The following is a 24,768-nucleotide window of genomic DNA, read 5'->3' as shown; positions in this document are numbered from 1 at the left end:
TCATAAAATCTAACGATCAAGGAGTGTGAAATTAATATCCATATCCCACCACAGCCACTAGTCGTAAATGAATTTGATTCCGGGTAGCATATCTTTTTTACCAATGACAATAAAAAGACATTTTGGATCAGTTGTACAAGCACTATTAGGATAGGATTTATCTGGGGGGGGGGGGGGGGGGGGAGTTATTTGTTTTCAGAAGCATGGACTTGGATGGTGGGGAATGGTCGTAACCGATCAGCGGTCATGTGAACCACCCTCGGTGGGAGTAGAGCTGCAATCCTCTCGCACATAACTATTCCCGCATGGGATTGAAACCTGTGAAACTACCAGCACTGCTCAGCTGAGTGAGTTTATAGCAGGAAGTTAAGTTTTATCGGGAGGCGAGCCCTAATGAAGACTTCCATAATCGTTATATGGTTTCAGAAGAATTAACAACCAAAAATATTTATAAGCGCTTAAAATCAAACCAATTGGATAACCAAATTCATGATCATAATATATATTTCGCAAACAAACTACATCTTACCCAACCTATCCCATGGACAAAATTTTGGCAAATACAAATACCCAATAAGTATAAAGAACTCAGCTGGAAAATCATACATAATGGACTGCCTACCGCAGATAAACTAAAATATTGGTTCAGAGACGCATCAGGCATATGTGTATTATGCGATAATGTAGAGAAAAAGTGTTTTCATCTGTTTTTTAATTGTGCTTGGGCACAGAATATTTGGGATTGGTGCAATGTAGGGCGTCTTAATCCGGACCAAATCATAGCCAACAACATTGAAAACAAATCTGTGTTGTTTTGTTGACTGTGATTTGTGGCAAGTCAGCAATCTGGCAATATAGAAACTCTATAAAATATGATGGTATTTATGGGATGCAATGCAATTTGAGAGCAGTTTTTAAATGTAAGGTATTGGGGTGCATGGGTTTGATGGACAGTGGATGCAGAAATGATATTATGCAAGATCAACACATTGATGAGGTTTAAAATAAATCCATCATGCTATGATATCAAGTTTCCAATGCAACCACTGGCCATCTCATGACAATATGTAACAGATTACCGTGTTTACTAATTTGTGTAAAATGATTACATAGATGGAAAATGTAGAAATCACCTATGGCATGATAGGTGTTTTTCTGATTATTTATCTAATTCTTCAAAAATTTCGTTTTTTAAAAATAAAAATGCTAATGATGGGTTAATTTATATTATATATTATAACTGATGATAATGGGAATATTATGTCTCAACTTCATGCACAAATGGACATACTTCATGGACATACTGACATATGGAATTAAATGGTAAATGTATCTGGTCTGAATTATTTAATACTTGTCTTATCTTTTCATTGTATACTTTTTCATTGTATGAAATCACCTAAATTACATCACAAAAATAAAATAAAATTTGGACCTCATGCAATAATATTGGAATATATATTTGGATACACCAAAACTATCATTTGTATAAATCCGATTTGGCAATGGATTTGAATTTGGCAAAATTAAAAAAAAAGACTTCCATAATCGCAATAACTCTTTTGCGCTAAAGCAACCAAATGGATATTGTACAGTAAGTTGGTTTTTAATTCGATCTTGATAAGAAATAAATACGATTTCTAGGCTGCTGTTCCAATAAATAGGAGTTTGTGTAATATGATGTTTTTATAGACTGTGTTGTTCCATTCGAGTATTTTCGAAAGGGAATCAATTGCATCTCTGCTTCCAACCTGGCAATATAATATCTCAGTTTTTTAAATTTATGTTGATTTTATATACCCGATTAGATGCCGCAAATAATGCATCGCCAAAATCTAATATTCGAATCGCTCAAAGACTTCGAGAGTAATTTAGTCGGACTCGTCTCGCCGTGACGAACCACCAATGAGAATTAGGTTCGTGAAAGCGACGCATGATTGGGATGGTCCGTGCTTCAGCATCTGGTATACTATTTTAATCAAAATGTTAGTTGTCTGAAATATCGAGTCTGATAAAACGATCGATTAATTACAAACAGTAGGATGTGACAATTTTTCAAGTGGCGTAATATTTTGTTTAGAGCAACGACAACTGAGATTGCTGCAGGGGAGATTGGACAGATATTAATTCCACAAGCATATGAACAACAGCCGGACAACATGACAACAGCCGGACAACAGCAGGATGCTGACAACGTTCGACCAGATAATATCGCTGAAGGTGTCAACGCCTTGAATTTGTCACTAAATCCCGAAGCTTACCGAAGTGGCGCAATTACAAAATAGCGTACGGTACTTACTAGGGGGATTACGGAGGAAATTTATGTTTTTGCATACAAAGAAATGATGAGTGGAAATTTTTGCTTCAAAAATAATTGCTTATTAAATTTTTTAACTTTTATGGGTATGACGTGGTGGTTGTACCGTGCTGGTCGTATTTTCGACCTTTATTACTTGTTTATAAATCACTGTGCTTCAACGGTTAATCGGAAAACTAATCATCATGCTTTATCATTTTCATTAGAAAATCTAAATTTTTCCTAGGCAATCTCAAAGTCCACGACTTTTCAAGAGATTCTTCGAAAGAAAACTTGAATCAGCAAAGGCCGCTACCATCTCTCAACATTGCAGCAAGCAGATCGAACCCTGTGAAGATTCCAATGCTGCGAGGTAAGTGGATCACCTAACAACAGGGCTCGCGGTTTTAACAAAATCCAGCTCGGTTTAAAAAAGCCATTTTTACTACGAATCATGTATTTCATGGACAATGCGCCAGACACTGCATGTCAACCAGTATACCGTCAGTAACCCATCATTAGCATTTTTATTTTAAAAAAACGAAATTTTTGAAGAATTAGAAAAATAATCAGAAAAACACCTATCATGCCATAGGTGATTTCTCCATTTTCCATCTATGTAATCATTTTACACAAATTAGTAAACACGGTAATCTGTTACATATTGTCATGAGATGGCCAGTGGTTGCATTGGAAACTTGATATCATAGCATGATGGATTTATTTTAAACCTCATCAATGTGTTGATCTTGCATAATATCATTTCTACATCCACTGTCCATCAAACCCATGCACCCCAATACCTTACATTTAAAAACTGCTCTCAAATTGCATTGCATCCCATAAATACCATCATATTTTATAGAGTTTCTATATTGCCAGATTGCTGACTTGCCACAAATCACAGTCAACAAAACAACACAGATTTGTTTTCAATGTTGTTGGCTATGATTTGGTCCGGATTAAGACGCCCTACATTGCACCAATCCCAAAAATTCTGTGCCCAATCACAATTAAAAAACAGATGAAAACACTTTTTCTCTACATTATCGCATAATACACATATGCCTGATGCGTCTCTGAACCAATATTTTAGTTTATCTGCGGTAGGCAGTCCATTATGTATGATTTTCCAGCTGAGTTCTTTATACTTATTGGGTATTTGTATTTGCCAACATTTTTTCCATGGGATAGGTTGGGTAAGATGTAGTTTGTTTGCGACATATATATTATGATCATGAATTTGGTTATCCAATTGGTTTGATTTTAAGCGCTTATAAATATTTTTGGTTGTTAATTCTTCTGAAACCATATAACGATTATGGAAGTCTTCATTAGGGCTCGCCTCCCGATAAAACTTAACCTCCTGCCATAAACTCACTCAGCTGAGCAGTGCTGGTAGTTTCACAGGTTTCAATCCCATGCGGGAATAGTTATGTGCGAGAGGATTGCATCTCTACTCCCACCGAGGGTGGTTCACATGACCGCTGATCGGTTACGACCATTCCCCACCATCCAAGTCCATGCTTCTGAAAACAAATAACTGGCTCCCCCCAGATAAATCCTATCCTAATGGTGCTTGTACAACTGATCCAAAATGTCTTTTTATTGTCATTGGTAAAACAGATATGCTACCCGGAATCAAATTCATTTACGACTAGTGGCTGTGGTGGGATATGGACATAATTTCACACTCCTTGATCGTTAGATTTTATAAAAACTCTATCTGTATCCATTATCTTACAGATATGGGTGCGACCATGGAATAGATGGATGGCAAAGTATAAGTTGCAACAAGACCACAGTGGCACAAGACCTCAGCTTGCGTGACTTGATAATACATCCTTAGTATCCATTTATTGATGCTTATCATAATGACAAAGTAACTTGTGATTACTGTGGATTGGTGGAGATAAAGTGTCCATTGTGCTTTAACGAAAGCAACTTCAAGACGACCCTATCAAAAAAAAATTGTTTCGGTGGGTCTGGTAGTGAAGGTTTCAGTCTAAAGTTGGACACCGATACTACAACCAGATACAGTTTCCAATGAAAGTTAGCGATTTAAGAGGGGTGTAACCAGTGTTCCCTCTAAGGTGTGCGCATGTGCGCGGCACACAGCTTTCAGAGGCTGCGCACACGCATAGATTTACTGCGCACAGACGTATTTCGATGTAATGTAACAATGTGCTTGGTTGGCAGGTTGAGAAAGTTTGTTGTTGGCCCACTTATTACCCGGTTAGAACGCCTAAATTTCTTTATTGGTTTTTGCACAAATATTAGTCATTTCCAAAAAAGTGCGCACACACCAAAATTTTTGCGCACACATACTACAAAAAATTAGAGGGAACATTGGGTGTAACCCAAGCTAATTTGCAAATAGTATTCATGGTACCAAATGTATCACACACTTTACAGTAAATATAAATTATATTTGAAAAATAAAGCACATCAAAATCGTATTTTTAAAAAACAATTGGTTTTATCTGCAGATACTAGGTTGATATTGAGATTGACCATTTCAATGCTAAATTTTCTTTAGTCAAAAGGCACACTTGATTCACAAAGATTTGTGAATGCGCACAGTACACCAATTTGTCTAATGTTTTGATTCCATAGGCAGGAGGTTATGGATTGGTGCTGCTCAGGATGGGATATTTTTGCCTCTAAATGCATATTACGTGTTTCACATGAATCCATCGTGCTCAGATTCTATAATGGTCCTGCCTTTTGCCTTTCTTCAAAATCCCCCTTTTTTTTAACTATTCTCTTCCTCTCTGGGGATGGCGAAAATTAAAATATCGATGGGACATATAAGCAGCTGATAATGGGTTATCTTCCCTTTTTCCCGAAAATAAATTAAACACTAATCATCATTTGACAGTACCAAGTTTGTGTATCAGATCAGTAATAAATCACCTGCTAACTAACAAAACAATCAGACAACACCTTCTGACCATTAATGAAAATTTCTTTCAATTTAAAACGCAACTATGCCTAACAATGTGGGTAGTTTTTAGGATAGAATTTATCTGTGGTTGGGGACAGATTGCAAGGTGCAACATCGTACAATTACCATTCTATGTCGGGATTAGTTAGCCAGTTATTTGTTTCAGAAGCATGGACTTGATGGTGGGGGATGTCGTAATCGACCAGCCAGTTATTTGTTTCAGAAGCATGGACTTGATGGTGGGGGATGTCGTAATCGACCAGCGGTCGTGTGAGCCACCCTCAGTGGGAAGAGAGCTGCGATCCCCTCCCAGATAACTATCCCCGCATGGGATTGGAACCTGTGGAACTCCCAGAGGGATCAGAGATGCGGTGGCGAGCGTAATCTTAGATGGAGAATTCAATTGAATTCTGGTTATTTTTTGCATTAGCACAGGAGTTAAACTTTAGTTATCTATTCAACTTTTCACAATTACTAATAGAATACCTGCTAACTAGGGAAACAATACCTTATGGCAATTATTGATTAATACCTTACACGAGTCAAGTCTGCAAGTAGGGTACGCCTAGGCCTACCGGGTCTCGTGTAGTTTCGTACCCAACGTACTTCTAGTAGGCGTAGCATAACAATTTGACATGCCAATCCTAACCCTCACCTGACTACGCCATCCAAAAATTACGTCACTACGACGTCACAATCACGTCATAGAGCTTGCCAAATTCTCGTACGATCGCCCGAAATGGCATCGGCGCCAACGATAAAGAACTGACTAACGTCAGCGATCCCTCTCCTATCGGGATCGTTGCGACGAGAAAACGAGGGAAATGGCTGTTCGATTTCGGGTTCTCGTCTGGGCGTCTTGGATGACAGTTCGCATAGTTTGAAGGGCTCTATTACGTCACTCTGATGTCGTAGTGACGTAATTTTTGGATGGTGTGGTCAGGTGGGGGTTAGGATTGACACGTGAAAAAATTGTTATGCTAAGCCCACTAGAAGTATGTTAGGTACGAAACTACATGAGACCCGGCCCACCAATAACAGTAGTTTGCCATCTGCTTTCCATTGAAATTCAGGAGCTTATGAATATTTAAAAAAAATTGATAACGGCACATTATGACTCACCATCAACGAAGTGCTGTCCGCAAACAGTGAAACACAAGTGAGATGGCTTCTGGACTTGACACCAAGCAGTCCTGCCAATAGATGATATCGACATTGCGCGACGTTCCGGATCTTTTGAAAACAGTGGAATATAACTGAGGATACATTTCGTTGTCTATACTATACGTACAGCCAGCGGAACAATACGAAATATCCATTTTCAACAGCCAAACAAAACGGAAACGTATACTTGCAACTGATAGGAGCCAAATGGACGTTTTTGTTTTATTGCCGTCCAGTAAACAAGGTCACGTGACCCGTGCAAGTCCTCTATATATAAATAGACAAATGTTTTCGCTACAACAGTTTTCCACATGGAATGTGTAGCTTAGTCTGCATGGCTCGGCGGTGTGGCGCATCGTGCTAAGCGTTAGAAATACGCTCGCCACCGTATCTCTGGTTACCCTTCGTGGGTTCGAATCCCGCAGGGGTGGTTATGTGCGAGAGGATTGCTGGACTCCTCGCCGTCGTTGGGTGGTTCACGTAACCGCTGGTCGGTTACGGCTTCCTCCACCACCAAGTCCATGCTTCCGCAAACGAACAATATAAATAATCCCATACCCGACTTGGAATGGTAGACTTGGAATGGTAACCGGACGAGAGGCCGTGGTTCGCCATATGGGTAAGCCGTCTTATCGGCTTTCCTCTCCACGGGATAAATATGTAAATCCTATCCTATCCAATGAGAAAGTAGTCGTTAGTCGTTGCATGTCAACCACAAAACAGTTACAATTCCCGTAAACATGATAGCTGAAGAATGGTGGTAACTTTGCTGAATTTTTAACAGTATGTATGTTGAAATGAATAAAATAAAAATACTAGAAAATGCGAAATGATAGCACTTTATGACTCAGTGGTTGAGGAGTTAAGTGTAGTAATGAGCAACTTACTAACTTTTTGAAAAAACGGAATCTTTCCGGTTCGGCGTTGCATACTCGATTTAGTATACCCTTGGCGACGTGATGGGCATGAGAATTTGAACCCGAGATGTGTAATGCAGTAGTTAGATATCCTACTTACTTCGCAGTGTTGGTATCTTCAGAGGGTAATTTCCACCTGCTGCAGTGTTTCGTGTTGACGGCCCACTTCTACCAAAAGGCGGTGGCCCCCCACTTCTAATGGAAGGTGGTGGCGGTGGCAGCCTTCTCGAAGGGGATGGCGGCCTACGTCTACTGGGAGACAGTGGCGACATACTGCTTTTGGGAGGTGGTGGCGGCCCACGTCTACTGGGAGGCTGTGGCAGCCAACTTTTACTGGGGAGCGGTGGCGGCACACTTCTACTGGGAGGCGATGGCGGCCCACTTCTACTGGGAGGCTGTGGCAGCCAACTTTCACTGGGAAGCGGTGGCGGCACACTTCTACTGGGAGGCGGTGGCGGCACACTTCTACTGGGAGGCGGTGGCGGCCCACGTCTCAATACGAAATAACCATTTTCAACAGCCAAACAAAACGGAAACGTACAATCCGACTTGCAACTGACAGGAGCCAAATGGACTTTTTTGTTTTATTGCCGTCCAGTAACAAAGTCACGTGACCCGTGCAAGTCCTCTATAGGAACTCAATTCATTTCATCTTATCAAATAAAAAAGGGTAGGCTACAAAATTTATGTTGTTTACATTAGAACTGTAACGAAAAGATGAGAGCGTAATTCACAGAGGTACGGTACCTTACCAGTACCTGTTGCTGTACTGTAGGCCTGCTATTCGATCGTGGAACGGTTCTTCTCTGGCATATAAAAACTCGATTCAATTTGCTCTTATCAAAATTAACATATACGGTAGGCTAGATTTGCTGGAAAACCTACATTTGACATACTACAATAGTAAGATCGCGAAAGGAATAAGTCAATTTCACCAATGACATTAAACAACATGATGCGCAACTCCGGCATTTTTGTCCGAAGATCGTATTCGATAGCACGCTCCAATGCACATACTTGACGAGACGAAAACGAGCGGATGTGTGCTGCTTTCAATGCGTAGCACGAATGGTGTTCGTGCCTGCTTCGACAGTTGTTGTCGATTTTAATGATATTTTGGAAAGTTAAGGTAAAAAGAAATCGGAAAAAGGTAAGGTAAATACTATTGTGGTATATCACACCCGGGCATCGCACTGTTAAGTACATGTGGGAAAGACAGCCTTTGTCAAATACTACGAAGTTATTAATTCAGTACGGTACGTAGTTGCCCATTTGCCGAAATTACATATTTACTTACCCCTTATGGTTTCAAATAGTTCATGCACCTCCAGTCAGATTATTTTAATCAGTGAGGATATTTACTCATTGTTGATTGCTGTCCATTGTAATATACTATTGCGCATTCACTTATATTTGCGTATTGAATCAAAGTGTTAACAAGTTCACCTAACATTTCACTCATACCGGTCTATCTTGTATAGTCTGATCTCTCAAGTATTTGGAGCCGCGAATGCTTGTAATTTTCTGACTAAACCCTTTTATTAGTTGGTTTATATACCAAATTCAGTAAAATATGAGATATTGGATTTATTAGCTTTTCCATTCTAAACCATATAGACTGCTTTATTTATTCTTAACGAAAATTAATAAATCTCCTCTCTTTCTTCAGATGTGAAGGTTGTGGACAAACCTGTCTAAGCATTGTGAGACTCCTGCAGCACAAGAGGTAATAGCAGAAATAGTAAGTATATCAATCAAGAAATTAAGCCGACATAAAGCAAAACTTTCAACTATTCGTCTAATCTTAATTTCCTATTATTTATTCACAGGACAACTATAGCAGAAGGGGAGATATCAGAAGTCTGGCGACATATCAGTGACAGTGTGATTCCAAGAAATATAATTAGAGTACTCCATAAATGTTTGCAATAGAAAAACAACCTATGGAGGCATGCAAAGACATTTGACCCTCCGGTAGAGTTGTGTATGCCCCCCACATCCTGCAGGGCTTGAGGAAAAAAACTAAAACTTCCCAGCGTAAGATTGCATGAGCGGTCTTATTTGTAAAAAGGCACAAAACACGCCAGACATACTTAAAACAGCTTTGGAAAATGAGGATTACGGGTAACTCACTGCACCTGTGTTATATTTGGTTTCATCAACTTTTGTTAGTACTATAGAAGAAATTACGGAAGGCGTATAATCACCATTTATGATAAAATACTATCATATATTTTTTGGACAACTTCAATCTAGACCAGGGATCTCAAACTCGCGTCCCCAGAGAACTTCCAGTGCGGCCCTCGAACGCTTAACAATAATTGTAATAGTATTTTGGAAGTTTTTTTTTTTTATCTAAATGTAATAGATTTTTCAAACCTTTTAAAGTGAGATTGATTATCCACACAGAAAACAATTTACTGAAAGTAGTTTTGGAATATTAATTTTTTTTTGTCCACATTTTGACCCAATTAATAATACACATCAAGCTAGCAAAAGAATACTTGAATAAAACACTTGAGTGATTAAATCAAACGCAAAGTACATGAAGAAGGTGGCATTTTCGAAGAAAATGGGAGTTGCAATATTTCTGCTTTCCACAAAATTTTGAAGCACATTGTTTAATTTGTCATATTTCCATCAATACAATGAAAAAACACAATAAGCTCAGCAGTCAATATGACAAATTCGAACACCAACTTCGAACAGAAAATTTCCATGTGTTTGTATATTAATATAATTATACAACGACTTGGTTACTAAAAATCAATATCAATAATAATTCAAGCAATCCTATGCCACGCAATGTGGTGCAAAATGTCTTGTTGAAAAAATCTGTCATTTATTTTTTACTGATCTATACATGAAATGATAAAAGTAACTTTTTTTGCATTACTGGAATTAATCAAACATTTGCAAAGATCCAGATTAACCCATGATCATGTGGCCTCATTATTTAGAGTTGGTACTATAAAATCATTTCAGCCTGGCCTTAGTATGCTGGTGACATTTTATGATTTTTTATAATAATTACAGTAACTTGCAAATGTTGCAATAATAGTGGAATGCAAATATCAATATGTAATTTCATTTGAAATTGAAGAAAATAATAAAACTTAATCCAACTGTTCAGCTGCATCACAATATATGTCACAAACTAAAACTATCTTAAAAATATCTTTCAAGTATACATTATCAAAAACTGTTTGCGGCCCTTTTTACAATTTCCAAATCGCAATGCGGCTCTCGAAAACCCATGAGTTTGAACCACTGATCTATTCTAGACGATTCAAGCATTGCTGTGGGAAATAATATCACTTCGATTAAATTGAAATAATCTTGCTATATTAAATACAATATCGTTGCTATCATAAAGGTAAACCAATTCAGCCACTCGAAATATATTGGCCTTCACAAAGCAATGGAGGCAAAATTGAGAGTTCATGAGCTATGAACATTTGTTCTTTTCTTTGTCTTGAACTTTTCATACTCCACAGCCCCTATTAATTTTTTATAATTTTAATTACCATGTGATGGTCATACATATCTTTAACTTGTATTTTCTGTCATGATGTATTATCTCAATGTGCCAAACTATTAATTAGTGTGCATATTTTGCTTCCAGATGACATAAATGTATTGTCTTGTTTATTACCTCAGCTTGGAGTATTGACAAGAATAAGGTGCCAGTAAATTAGGTAAAATTTTTTTTAACTCTTTGTTATAATCAGAATTCACAATCAATAGGAATTATAAACAGCCAACAATCAATAAGAATTTTATGCGAAATCCCTCAGAATAAATTTGTCTAAAATCTAAATTTGAGAAAGGCAAAAATTATAGGTAGTTTCCACTTTCCATCCACACAAGTATTTCAAGAAGACTTGCTCGAGCCAAACTAAATGAGCATCGTCAGGTGATCGGTAAGGCTGCAAGTTGAATTCAGCCCTGCAACCTCCTGCATAGAAGATAATATTAATTAGTGGGCTATGAGCTAAATCCCTAAATTTAAACAAACCTATCTACGATGCATTATGTACCAGCAATGTTACCTACGATTAACTGAATATGTTTTTTGTCTAATAAGTTCACCTACAAAAGCAAGTTCGATAGGTGCAAACTTTGTGTTATGGAATTGTATCACAGCACAGTTTTGTATGACACCCTCTTTAAATGAAATTTCAATGATTAAGCGCAAACATTAAAATTACTAACTTTGAACTTTGTCATTATCTGCAAAATGTTCCACACAAATCTTTCCGCTATCGCGTTTGTAATCTTCTCTGATAAAAAAAAAACGTCTATGATGTCCAAAATTGCTCTTTACAGCTTGCCTGCCATTCCAGCTTTCCAAGTGAGCAAAACTTCTTAGATATAGAGATTATTTTGTTTCGTTACAGGCGCAAAAAGGCAGGTACTACACGTAAAAAAGACGCCGAGTAGCAAAAGCGTGCGGAAAACGGACGCGAAAGGCGACGAGAAATATGTGCATTGGAGCGTATCATGAAATACAATCTTTCGCCTGTAGTCTTATGGAGTGACGTCAGAGTTGCCTATCATGTTGTTTAATGTCATTGATTTCACTGTGGTACGGTAACTGAGCAGTACCGTACCGGCAGGCTCGATCACGTAATCGCTTGAAATAAGTATAAAAACAGTGTTCCCATGAGTAAATTTTAGAACAGCGAAATTTTGAATGAAATATCAGATCTCATAGGAAATTTAGGAATAAATAGAAAATGCTAGCCTTCTGGAAATAAAATCAAATTTTGACCACTGAAAATTTCGAAGCAATTGGTCCAGTATTCGAAGACAAAAGCGATTTTAAAATGATGGTAGCGAAGAAAAAGAAAAATAACAACAACATAATATTGAAACGATAGTTATGTCCACTAAAGTGTCTAATTAGGACTTCTAATAAAGAACAGTTACGCATTCAACATGTGACAAACGCTTAGATTTATGAGAGACGTGCGACAGAGCTGTGCAATCGGATTTTCTTTCCAGCGAAATGAAAGTGAAATCCCGATTTCAAAACAAGGAATCAACGAAATAGACACCTGTTCATTGAACCGTAGCGTATCGTGCAACGTAAACAAAAACTTCAAATGGACATGGGTGTAATATGTAATATGTGATTGATAAACTGGTGTTGTATGATTTTATAATTCGTATATACAATATGACTTTTTGAAATGGTGGTAATTAAAACCATGATATTCAAAATCCTAAAAGAATGATTAATAATCGTGATCTAATTCGGAAACTAATTCGGATCTAATTCGGAAACAAAAAACACTTCCAATAATGAGACCGGCAGCCTTCTAAATACAGAAATATTACAACTGGCAGACCGGTACCGGTACCGGTACAGAACTTCATTTATTGAGATGAGTTAGCGTAAGCACCGTACCGGTACCGGTACGGTACCATGTGAGGCGGCAGGCGAAAATAGCAGAATGAAAATTTAAATTTTCCGTGAATGGTACCATCTGGATATGCCGTAACTAGATACTGTAAGTATAAGTAGACTACCGGTATAATAATAAGTACCGGTAGTAAGTTTATTTCGACTCCATAATCAGCATAACAATACATTTGACAGATAAAAACAAATAAATAAAAACTGATTATGAAATCAGGGGAGCAAACGAAACCTTAGATAAGGTTTATAACGTACAAAAAGTAGAAATAGTACCGTACGTTACGGTTCCGTAGAGTAGAAATATTTTTATTTATCCCTGGAAAGAATAAATTGGCTTGAAGGCTTGATCACATGCTGACAATGACATGGTGTTCAGGCGGTATCGTACCGGTAGCCTACACACTGTACTACTGTACTTATTTCAGTTCCTTCTTTTGTTATACTTGTTTAGGATAGGATTCGCATATTTGACCCAGAGAAGTGGAGAGCACACAAGGCTGTAAGGCGGTTAATCAAATGGCATACCATCTGACCAATGACCATGGCCTCACATTCAATCACCAGTCCATGTCGGATAGGGCAGTAGGGTGGTGCAGCCAGTCTCTGGACGATTTCATTCAAACCGCTATCAAATAAAAACTGAAAAACCAATATTTCTAACCCGTTAATTTTTTAATTTAAGGTGCATTGGCATTTATTCTACACGCTAAATTATAAACAAAGCACCGCATCACAGCAATCAAACAGACAAAAACACGGTGGTCTCAAATTGTTGAATTGGTCGACAAAAATATTATCGACGTATTGGAAATGCGCACCCCCCTATTCCCCCTTCTTTAAATGTTGAAACGCGAAACTTTAAAGATGGTTAAAAGAAACACAACTCTATCCACTTGCCAAGTTTCATCTTTTTATCTCTCATATTTGTATAGATTTTCAAGCTTTTTTGAAGGGACAATGGGTAGTTGGCGACATGAAAAAAGGGTCCGTCTTTTTTCTTCGCTCAGGTTTTCGGTCTTAACTTTTTTGTTTGTGGCCGCATTTTAGTGTAATTTTGCAGAGCTACGAGGGATAAGTGCATGAAAATGTGTGAGAAATATTGTCGCTGTTCGTTAATTTTTTCGGTATTAAATTAATTGATGAAGTTGATGGCCACAAATACGTCGTGGTCGCAAAGTGGGTAAGCCACCCTATGGGATTAGTTTGCCAGTTATTTATTTTCAAATTACCTGCACCCTGCCACCATTCATGGAAATTTAAATATTTTTTTTTGTTATTTTATGTCCGGGTATTGGTTTGATAAACGAATAAATTTTCTCTGTGATAAATAGATAGATAGTTTATTTCGAAAACTCCATAACAAACCTAAATTAAAAATGGAGAATTCTGGAGGGCAAGCAAAACCTTCAAAAAAGTTTAAAACATGAAGTATCTCATGTGCCTGCAAATATGTGAATCCTATCCTTTTCTCTGGTCAGTTCGTGAAATATGGTATAGATAAAATAACTAAATAAAACAAAACTATGTATTCAAATACCAGAATACATGGCTCCTGGGACCATGGATGTTGGGAGTCCTTGAGGGTCTCGTGTAGTTTCGTACCTAACGTACTTCTAGTGGGCGTAGCATAAAAATATTTTGATATGTCAATCCTAACCCTCACCTGACTACGCCATCCAAAAATTACGTCACAATGACGTCATAGAGCTTGCCAAATATACGTACCATCGCCCGAAATGGCATTGCCGCCGACGATAAAGAACTGACTGACATTATCGATCTCTCTCCTATTGGAATCGTTGCGGCGAGAAAACGAGAGAAATAACTGTTCGATTTCGGGTGCTCCTTAGCGCGTCCTGGATGGCAGTTTGTTTTGTTTGAAGGGCTCTATTACGTCATTGTGACGTCGTGTTGGCGTAATTTTTGAATGGTGTAGTCAGGTGGGGGTTAGGATTGATACATGAGAAAATTGTCATGCTATGCCCACTAGAAGTATGTTAGGTACAAAACTACATGAGACCCGTCCTTGAGAGAGCCACAGATCATGAAAGTTTCAAAACCACCTGACCTAATCGTGATTTATACTTTTCCAGTTAAATACATTTTTATGTTTCAACTAATGTGCAATATTGATGGACAGCCACTCCGAATTATGGCTTGTAACGGCGGCTTCGATATGTGTTGCTTGCATAGTCGGACTCACACTACGGATGCTCACAAACTGGATGCTGGAAAGACTTGCTGCAGGTTCGTAGTCATAGTCAAGTTTATTTTTTTATTTTTTCATCCAGTAAAAATGTAGCATGGAAAAAAAAAATAAATTGAAAACACAAATTACTGGGGAAGGGGGCTGCGGAGATATAGTGGCTCCTAAGGTGCAAATATGGGTACTCCCGAAGTATGTGAACCAAGATGGTGGACACCAGAACATAGTATATGTACCAGGTTAGGGTTTTGCCATAATTTCAGGTTTATTACTACGGGCAGACGGGAGACACTTGGCTAGTCCCCAATCTCGTAATAGAACTAAAAACAAGGAAATTGAAATAAAATAAAGGCCTAACCTGGTACACATACTACGTTCTGGTGTCATTCACATACTTCGAGAGTACCCAAATATCTAATTTATAATTTGTATGTTAATTGGTTATATTCAGTGTTTGCCGGTTAGGGAGATACTAGTCAGTGACTTGACTCTATTCAGCCTTACGAAGACTAGATGTGTCTTGAATCATTTCAGTAGTAAGGCTCTGACTCTTGCAACTGCCAGAGCAACTCTATTTGAGACTTGTAAAAATAAATGGGGTTCTTTGATATAGCTAAAACATTTCTTTAAAATATGATTAACCACATATATTAATACAAAAATAATCTAAAATTTACTAACTCGTTGCAGCAATAACTTAAAAAGGCAGTGTTGATGCCAAGATTAATATTTGACCTTTGACACGAGATGGATTAACCATACCACTTGTGGGACTCATTGGTGCATGACTGACCAGAATATTCTTAATGCAAAATAAAAATAATGTTGCTGCCCACAAATATGAAAACTCTATTTATTTCAACAGGAACAGCATATCGACCAAATCTTCTCAGAGCATCAGAAATCATCAACGCACTTCTATCTACATATATGCTCATAGTTGGAACATATGAAAAATGTATTTTAATTGGGAAAGGCCTCGTACTGGAGTATTACGTCACTACGTTGTTACTCTCTATTGCCTACTCCTACATATTACAACCTGCTTCTCCTAACCCAATGTCACTCGTAATTAAATATTGGGATTTACTTGTGCATGGTAAGTTAGCCTTGATTAGACCAGTGAGTGCTTCCCAACCTATTGCTAGGTTGTGACCCAAAACATGAACTACCGTATGTATGTCTGAAGAAGTCTTGAGGCGCGAGATTTTACGAGTTTTTTGTTTAATTTTGAGTCGCCTAAAAAACATTCGGCCACTAGGCTAGATTATTAGTTTTCAATCTTTATTATTTTTGATCGCCCCTTGCCATATTTCAAAAGTAAAATTCTCGGCAATGTGTGCTATAGGAAATGTGTTAATGTGATGCTTCCGAATCAAACACCCCTGCTAATGGTTACAATGAATTTCTGTTACTGAGATAATGGCAACTGCATGTTCTGAAGTTGAGCCGGAGTTGTATTTTCCTCTACTATTGAATTATTCAAAAAAATGGCATAGATTGGTATTTCATGAAAGACCATATTACTGACTTTCCTCTCCTCCCTGTATAAATTTCCAATCTTATCATTCATTTTCACAGAAGAATCAAAATATGAAAACGGTCGTGCCAATCATATTCCTGACCAACCAGAGGAATCTCCTCCACATGTTGATGGTTTAAGAAGGCGAGGAGGTGATTCCTATGTACCGATGACAACAGCACAAGATATTGTGACATCATACCAGAAAAGAAAGCCTCACAGCAGCCTGTGGATGTTCATCAAACTTGCTGGGCCTTCATTACTTGGCCAGGTAGGTAGAACCTGTGCAGTTTAATCAGAGGTACAATAGCAAGTCCAAGTTTCTAATTCATAGCACAAAGCACCAACCACCAAGCCATATCTATTGATAACAAGGTTCACTCTGGCTTCCGACTCCTCGTTAAAGAAGGGGCCCAAGCGTCCAACTCTAAAAAAAAAGGAAATTTTGATAACTTTGGTGCTGTTAGGCTTGCTTTTTAAGTTTCTATTGAGTATGTTGACTCCAATTGTCACCAATAAAAGTCCGAAATTTGCACTTTCGACTGCAAAGAAATCAGAAATTACGATTCCTGCTCCAATATGAATAAAACATGCAGACTCTATAGCTCCTGACACTAATATGCTGAGGAGTTGTAGATCATCGCCCTCACTAGATTTCAAACATATCACACATACATAGTGTTAGTCATTATAAGCAGCGCTGTGATTTCAGGAGGATTGGGTTTGGCATTGGAGATATTTTTAGTCTGATATGCCCAAAGTCCAAGGCTACAATGACTAGTCCATCATGAGACCACCGGTATGCCTTCTAACGGTGTGTGTTATTGTGCGCATGATGTACCAATTACCCAACTTACCTTAAGTATTCTTATTTTAAGTTCCTCGGGCTTCATACTGCCATCCAGTGGCTCCATTTTACATGGGACGGATATCTGACGAGCCACCATGTCACTAAAACTGGGTTACTCAAGGATTGTATCATCTGCCTCAATACTGGACCTATACAGGTTTGAATTTCTACTGTTCAGTTTTTTTTGTTGGCGGGAGGGGGGTTATTCTGTTACTCTGAACAAGGCTCTAGACATGTAGTTCCGAAGTATGGTTCAGGCGAAAATTTCGAATTGTTGCCTTTTTTCTATACACCGAAAGTCGAGGTTAATGCCCCAATTTTTTTTCATTGAAGCCATATCTTTAATATTCAATCCTGACATTATGGCTCTTTTCATCCTATTGAGTTATTGTTGAAACATGATTTTCATTGTGTGTGAACACCCAGGAAACTGTATGGTGTTGAATTTTATGTTTTCAATAATTCTTGTCTTGAGAGGACGAACCCATTAAAATAAAAAGTCACGTAAAATTACTCCTAGGTATTCAAGATTCGATTCGAAAAAAATAATTGATGCGATTCTGAAATCATCAGGTATTCAAAATTGCCCAGCTCTACAAGGGGCATGGATGGACGTGGGTTCTCTTCCTCTATTTCAACTCGGAGGTCCTAGAAATAATTGATCATGCCATAAGACAGGGCTTTCTAAACTTTTGAGCTTGCGGCCCCTTTCAATATCTTAAAATTTTTCGCGGCCCCTGTTCAACGTTAATAATGCTAAACATTTCGAAATATACATTTTTAGTATTTTAATGACACTGTGAATTTTCATCTCTACTTTGTAATTTTGTTTTTCAAAAATGAAAAAAAGAAATCCTGCGTAAATAAGTCCCAAGTGTTTTTTTGTGAAAAAAAAAATTGAAGACAATGTATTATTTTCGGAAAAAAACTCACGGTATAATGATGTATTCACTCGGAATCGTAAAATTAGAGAATATAAGTCTATAAAAGTACAATTGATATAGTACTTGTGTTAAATTCGTGTTCTCTTTGCGGCCCCTAAAATTTGTTTTGCGGCCCCTTCCAGGGCCGCGGCCCCCAGTTTGGGAAGCCCTGCCATAAGACATAAAATCTCCTCACCAATTATTACTGATTACAAATTTAACCTGGTTATTAAAATATATAGAGAATTGACTTGATAACAAAATTGAAATTGTGAAGGGACTTTATGGACACCCTGTATATTCGTATTAGTATGCAGCTCTTGATTCACTTATTGAAATTCCTCCCATTTCCACAGGGCTTCATCATTGAAGGCTTTCTTGCATTCCTGTATGCCGTCTCTGTGCAGAGGGTTAGTAATCTGACAATATTTGGGCCTTGGTCATTCTTTGTTACATCTTGCCTTCAAAGCGTTGTGACAACAATTGCACTTTATGCCTGTAAGTATTTGGTTCTTTTTGAATAGTTTCGGCAGTTACCTGTAACCTTGCTCACATATGATTTTTTTTACTTCTGAGTGAGTGCGCATAATTTTTCTTAGATGTGAGTCTCCTTTTTTTTGCTCAGAGATGAGTCTTCTTTACTTCTGAATGAGTGCCTATAACTTTGGTCAGAGATGAGTCTCCTTTACTTCTGAGTGAGTGCCCATAACTTTGCTCAGAGATGAGTCTCCTTTACTTCTGAGTGAGTGCCCATAACTTTGGTCAGAGATGAGTCTCCTATACTTCTGAGTGAGTGCCCATAACTTTGCTCAGAGATGAGTCTCCTTTACTTCTGAGTGAGTGCCCATAACTTTGGTCAGAGATGAGTCTCCTATACTTCTGAGTGAGTGCCCATAACTTTGGTCAGAGATGAGTCTCCTATACTTCTGAGTGAGTGCCCATAACTTTGGTCAGAGATGAGTCTTCTTTACTTCTGAATGAGTGCCTATAACTTTGGTCAGAGATGAGTCTCCTTTACTTCTGAGTGAGTGCCCATAACTTTGCTCAGAGATGAGTCTCCTTTACTTCTGAGTGAGTGCCCATAACTTTGCTCAGAGATGAGTCTCCTTTACTTCTGAGTGAGTGCCCATAACTTTGCTCAGAGATGAGTCTCCTATACTTCTGAGTGAGTGCCCATAACTTTGCTCAGAGATGAGTCTCCTTTACTTCTGAGTGAGTGCCCATAACTTTGGTCAGAGATGAGTCTCCTATACTTCTGAGTGAGTGCCCATAACTTTGGTCAGAGATGAGTCTCCTATACTTCTGAGTGAGTGCCCATAACTTTGCTCAGAAATGAGTCTCCTGTACTTTTGCGCGAGTCTTCTTCACTTTTAAGTGAGTGTCTGTAACTTTGCTCGGAGATGAGACTCCTCCACTTCTGAGTGAGTACATGAAACCTCGCTCTCAGATGAGTCTTCTCTAATTCTGAGTGAGTGTATATGGCTTTGATCAGAGATCAGTTTCCTTACTTTTGAGTAAAATCTCATGACTTTGCTCTGAGATGAGTCTTCTTCACTTTTGAGTGAGTGTATATTACGGTACTTTGAAATGGGCCTTCTCTAATTTTGAGTGAGCACTTGTAACTTTGCTCAAATATACTCCTGAGTGAGTACATGTAGCCGGCCCTGCTTCAAATCAATCTCTTTATGAAAAATAAATAAACCGATCTTAATTTTCATAATTGATTTTTCAGAATAGCATTGATTCTAAAACTAATTCAAAGTAAAACCTTTCAAATTTTATAACCATACTTTGGGTCTAATTATTCTTCTATTCTTTCACAGTCGTCAACGTGACCGGGGCGTTCGCAAATCCGTTGTCAGCATATGCACTCGAGCGTGAATGTCTTTATGACATCATAGTAGTGCTGAATCACATCATTGTGTATGTGTTTGGTGCACTAGCAGGTACGATGGCATTCAAAATCATTCCGAAAGAAAAACAAATGGTGACCATCCTGGCTTATTCATCAGCATTTTTGTTCTTGTACTGTTTTACCCCGAATATTTTAGATAAAAGTTATATTTTCATGTGAATTTTATATATTTTAGCCTCAAATTTTATTTTGTTCCAAATGATATGAATTATCATTGTGGCGCTATATATATAATTGTTTTGTCGTAAAAGCCAATTTTGAATGAAAGCATATCTTACTTTAGCTTTGTGATGTTGTAATTCAGGTGTTAAGCTTTGCTTGTAGCATTTAATTTATTTTTTTTTTATTTATGTTAAATATCTAGTATTGGATGAAAATTTTATCAGAATTTAAAATTTATATTATTTTGAAGAGAGCAAGTTATTGAGATCTTTTATAATTTTAAAGATAAGTTTACCTATATTGTGCCTTTTTCTATATACCGGTAAATCATCTTCTTTCTCATTCCTTTTAAGTATTTTATTCCTGACACACTAAAACTATGTGAATTTACGATGGTGCGTTAAGCAGAGTCACTTAGAAGTGAAGACGAATTTTCTGAGCTAAGTTACAAGCGACTACATTAAGGGCTACATTAAATTATGTCGGTGCATAACGCGTTATTAAGTCCAGATCTGCGCAGGACTTCAAACAGTTTATATAAATCTATTCTTGAAATCCAACTTTCGAGCATTTTCCGTTACAATTCTTTCGCAAACTCAATTTTGCCCATTTTTAACCGAGAAACCGCGAAAGAAGTTTTTTTTTGATATCTATCACAGAACTTTATAGTTTAAATACTATTGCATTAGTTTTGCTTGTAGCATTTAATTTAATTTTTAAGAAGCTTTTACTGGTGTCAGCTTATTTGTATTTGTTTTTTTTTTCTTTCAATTTTTGAGTTACTGTTTATAAGAAGCATACACGGCGGTGCTATAGGTATTATCTGCTTTGATATTTAATAGAAATTACTGGTTTTAAAATTATTTTAGATAGTTCGGATTTGTTTTATTTGGCAAGTTAATGAGGCTCTTTACTGAAGCAAACTATTCCAATTTTAGTTTTGTGCTTGTAGCATTTGATTTGTTTTTGGTTCGGCCTGTTTGTAAGAAGCATACACTATAGCAGGGCTACTCAACTATTTTCACCAAAGGTCCGTTTACGAAACTTCAAAATTACTGGGGTTCGGACATTACAGAAAATTTATTTCATCAAATAAACGAAACTTCAAATGCAATATTAAATTAAATACGAGAGCAATGGATGGCTCGCAAATATGGACACAAATAATATCGCACATCGGTACCTGTACGATAAGCTGTATAGCTGTGTATTTAAATTGTTTCAAAATCATCTAAAACTATAAAACGATGCTTAGGCTGCCAAAATAAACAAGCAAATCGGTCCTAATTTCATGGTCGAAAGGTCCGTATTCGGACTGCGGTCCGCCAGTTGAGTAGCCCTGCACTATAGGCACCATCTAGTTTGATATTTAATAGAAATGTTTAGTTTACCTTGAGTAATACGGATTTGTTTTCCCTGGTAAAGTGAAAGAGCCACTGTACCAAATCCAACTATTTGAATATTAGTTTTGCTTATAGCATTTAATTTGTTTTCAGTTTCGGCCTGTTAATAGAAGCATATCTATTTCTGTACCCAGTTTCGCCATCAGCATAATATTGACCGGTCTTCTCAGACTGGTTTCCATGTCCTGTGACAGTGGTTCCCAACCTTTTTATTTAAGCTACCCAAATTTTGTAAAAAAAAATTAAGAGTCTCCATGAGTGCGACTTTGCTTTAGCAAATCTCTTAGAAAAATTTGAGCAGAATAACCGATGCCAATACCTACTCTAGAAGCTACTCTCTGATAGAGTTCAAAAGAAATAGAGTTGGTTAAAAAAGAAGCCAAAATTGTATATTTAAACGGTACTAGAATATCGTGTACTCAACTTTCTTCTTGTTTACTTCTTATTTGTTCGTATGTAGCCGTTTCGTGGGAAAAGTTTCTTATTCTAACTAATTTCATGTGTGCTAGAAGCTTTTATGTGTAAATGCTATTCAGATTATATAATATATATTTTGTTGTTGCTTTTATTATTCTGCCAAAAATTTTAATGATAAAGCATTCTATATTGTGCCTTGTTCTGTATAATCATACTTTATCTCATTCCTTTGAAAATTTGATTTCTGACATGCTCTGTCACTTTGGGCCAATTTTAAATCTTGTACTATTTTTTTGTACGATACCAAATTCCTGGCTTTGTTCCGAAAAAAATAGCAGCACAGCCAGACACCAATTTATGAAGCTACCATTTATTTGGGAATACCGTACTTGCCTAACCAATTCAAAACACTCAAGCTGAGGGTAGACAATATAAAGCTAACAGCTCGTGTCACCAGCATGTGCCAGTAATTTTATTCGTAACTGCGACTTTTCTCATAACTTTATTTTCATAAGTTTAACTCAGCATTCCTGACGATATTGTGTATATCGTACAACCATTCCAGCCATGCTCTTATCATTACATTGACACTATGTTCCTGCTGCCCTTTTTCAATTTAAATGTGCAAATAATGGTTTTCTTGGAGTATTTGAACCAAGTTGGCAGATACCGGAACGTAGTATGTGTACCAAGTTTGGGTTAGGCCATAATTTCAGGTACAAATACTAGGGGAGACATCTGGCTAGTCTCTGAACTCATAATATACCTAGAATAAGGAAAATTGGAATAAAATTATGGTCTAACCCTGACCTGGTACACATATCACGTTACGATGTCCGCCATCTTGGTTCACATACTTCGGGAGTACCCAAATAATTGCCTGAGCTGCCTAAAATTTTTGATTTTTATGAATTCAACTGTTTTTTATTTGGCCATATTTGCTGTATGTGTTAGCGAGTTTATAGTGGTGCAAGCCCAGTGTTCACCACCCCACACTCAGGGTGTAATTAATTTAGTTTACAATGTTTTAGGTTCTGTTCCTTAGAAAAATGGCAATTGGTGGTTTGGAAATGGCCTTGCTTGGCATAAAAGTTTGAAAGCACCTTAACAAATAGAACTGGCCAATCCCTGAGGGAAGGTAGAAAGAAACCATTATTTCACAAGTTTGAATATGTCTACATCAATGGTTCTCAACCGTGTGGGGGGGGGGGGGCTTGTGCGCTCCACAAGGGGAGGCATAGACAATATTTTGAGAGGGCGTGAAGCTAATAAAAAATATGCGCAACTTGAAAAGTTTCAAAACCACTGGTCTACACTATAGCATATGGTAATTAACCAGTGTTCCTGGTGACTATTTTTTTAAACCTGAATGTGCAAATGAATCCTTCAAGCTGCCTTACATGTGATGCATTTCAATTTTTTGTAACCAGACATTGTATTGACTGATTTTAGAATAGAAAGTAGAATATATTCTTTTAAAATCCATATAGAGTTTGCTGAATGTACTTTAATTTCTATGGGCAATAAGATTGTGCAGTCTGGGATAAGTCAGAGTACCAAGTCGAGGTCACTCACAGAGTCAGGTGTGAGTATGCTCATCATTGATAATCTGATTACCCTGCGTGGGTCCGCTGGTTCCAATCCAATAGTTATGTGCGAGGGGATTGCTGGACTCCTCGCTGCTGTGAGATGGTTTACCAAACTACAGCTTACTGCGTTCTCTACTATCGAGTCCTTGCTTCTGAGAAGAATTAACTGGCTAACTAATCCCATACCCAACATGAACTGGTATCTGGACGAGAGGCTGTGTGTGGTTCGTCTTATGCTTAAGCCGTCTTATCAGATTTCCTTTCCTCGGGACACTGTAAATTTCATCCTATATTGGGACTCACAGGTGGTTAATAATTTGACTACAAATAAAAGTAATTTTTTTTGGTTCCTTGAGTCACTTCGAGTCTTCGATAAATGGTTACTTGAGCGTTCTCAACGCTAATATTAATATATTTTGAAAGAATGCACCTTGCCATATTTTTTACCCAAAAAAACTGGCATTAAACAGGATTCCATTGCAAAAAATGACAAATCTGAAAAGTGAGAGCAGCAATTCTGATTACTCAAAGGCTTGGGAAGTAAATTTCATGGAAATGTTTCAATTTTAAATTTACTTTATGTCTAAATCCCGATCAATGTCATAATTTCGATCTCGTACTCCAACTCAGACCTTGGCAATGAAGACAATTGCCTGAGGGCAGTCATGAAACGCTGTTGTTTTATTTATATGGGATTAGAGTCCTGTTTTACCATCAAACTGTTTCATGTAGTAAGATTTATGAACACAATAACATGACAAAATGTGACACATTCTAATTATTGATTTTAATTAGTGCCAGTTATTGTCAACCATTCACAATTAAGTTTTGTGATACTTCAATATTCTGGTTGGCATTTAAGTAAATATTTTTAAATAGCATTAGAAGTACTAAGTAAGTCGCAGTTAATCGAAGTCTCAGGCCAACCAATACTTTAAAATTTCCATCCTCACTCAACCTCTGGCTAACTTCTGAACTTCGATCGAGTGTTTGAACAAATAGAGCTTCGTTAAACAAACACACTATTCCATG

General features: G+C 37.5%; 1 protein-coding gene across 2 annotated transcripts in view; it reads left to right on the top strand.

Moving 5' to 3' along the window:
• Positions 1-23,632, top strand: part of LOC120326130 (uncharacterized) — a 45,843-nt gene extending 22,211 nt beyond the window's left edge. Inside the window, exons 1-7 of one of the 2 annotated variants that reach the window (XM_078111715.1) lie at positions 12,740-12,840; positions 14,843-14,996; positions 15,821-16,054; positions 16,537-16,748; positions 17,356-17,484; positions 18,607-18,748; positions 20,074-23,632. In XM_078111715.1, the coding sequence (XP_077967841.1) occupies positions 14,882-14,996; positions 15,821-16,054; positions 16,537-16,748; positions 17,356-17,484; positions 18,607-18,748; positions 20,074-20,324 (1,083 nt within the window). In that variant the 5' untranslated portion in view covers positions 12,740-12,840; positions 14,843-14,881 and the 3' untranslated portion in view covers positions 20,325-23,632. Of the gene's footprint in view, positions 1-12,739; positions 12,841-14,842; positions 14,997-15,820; positions 16,055-16,536; positions 16,749-17,355; positions 17,485-18,606; positions 18,749-20,073 lie in introns of those variants that run through there. The other variant, XM_078111714.1, reaches the window with a different exon arrangement.
• Positions 23,633-24,768: the final 1,136 nt, after the last annotated feature.

Source organism: Styela clava, chromosome 4 (assembly GCF_964204865.1).
Source record: "Styela clava chromosome 4, kaStyClav1.hap1.2, whole genome shotgun sequence".
Classification (NCBI taxonomy): domain Eukaryota; kingdom Metazoa; phylum Chordata; class Ascidiacea; order Stolidobranchia; family Styelidae; genus Styela; species Styela clava.
The sequence above is the reverse complement of the archived record's forward strand: the minus strand, read 5'-3'. Positions and strand labels throughout refer to the sequence as shown.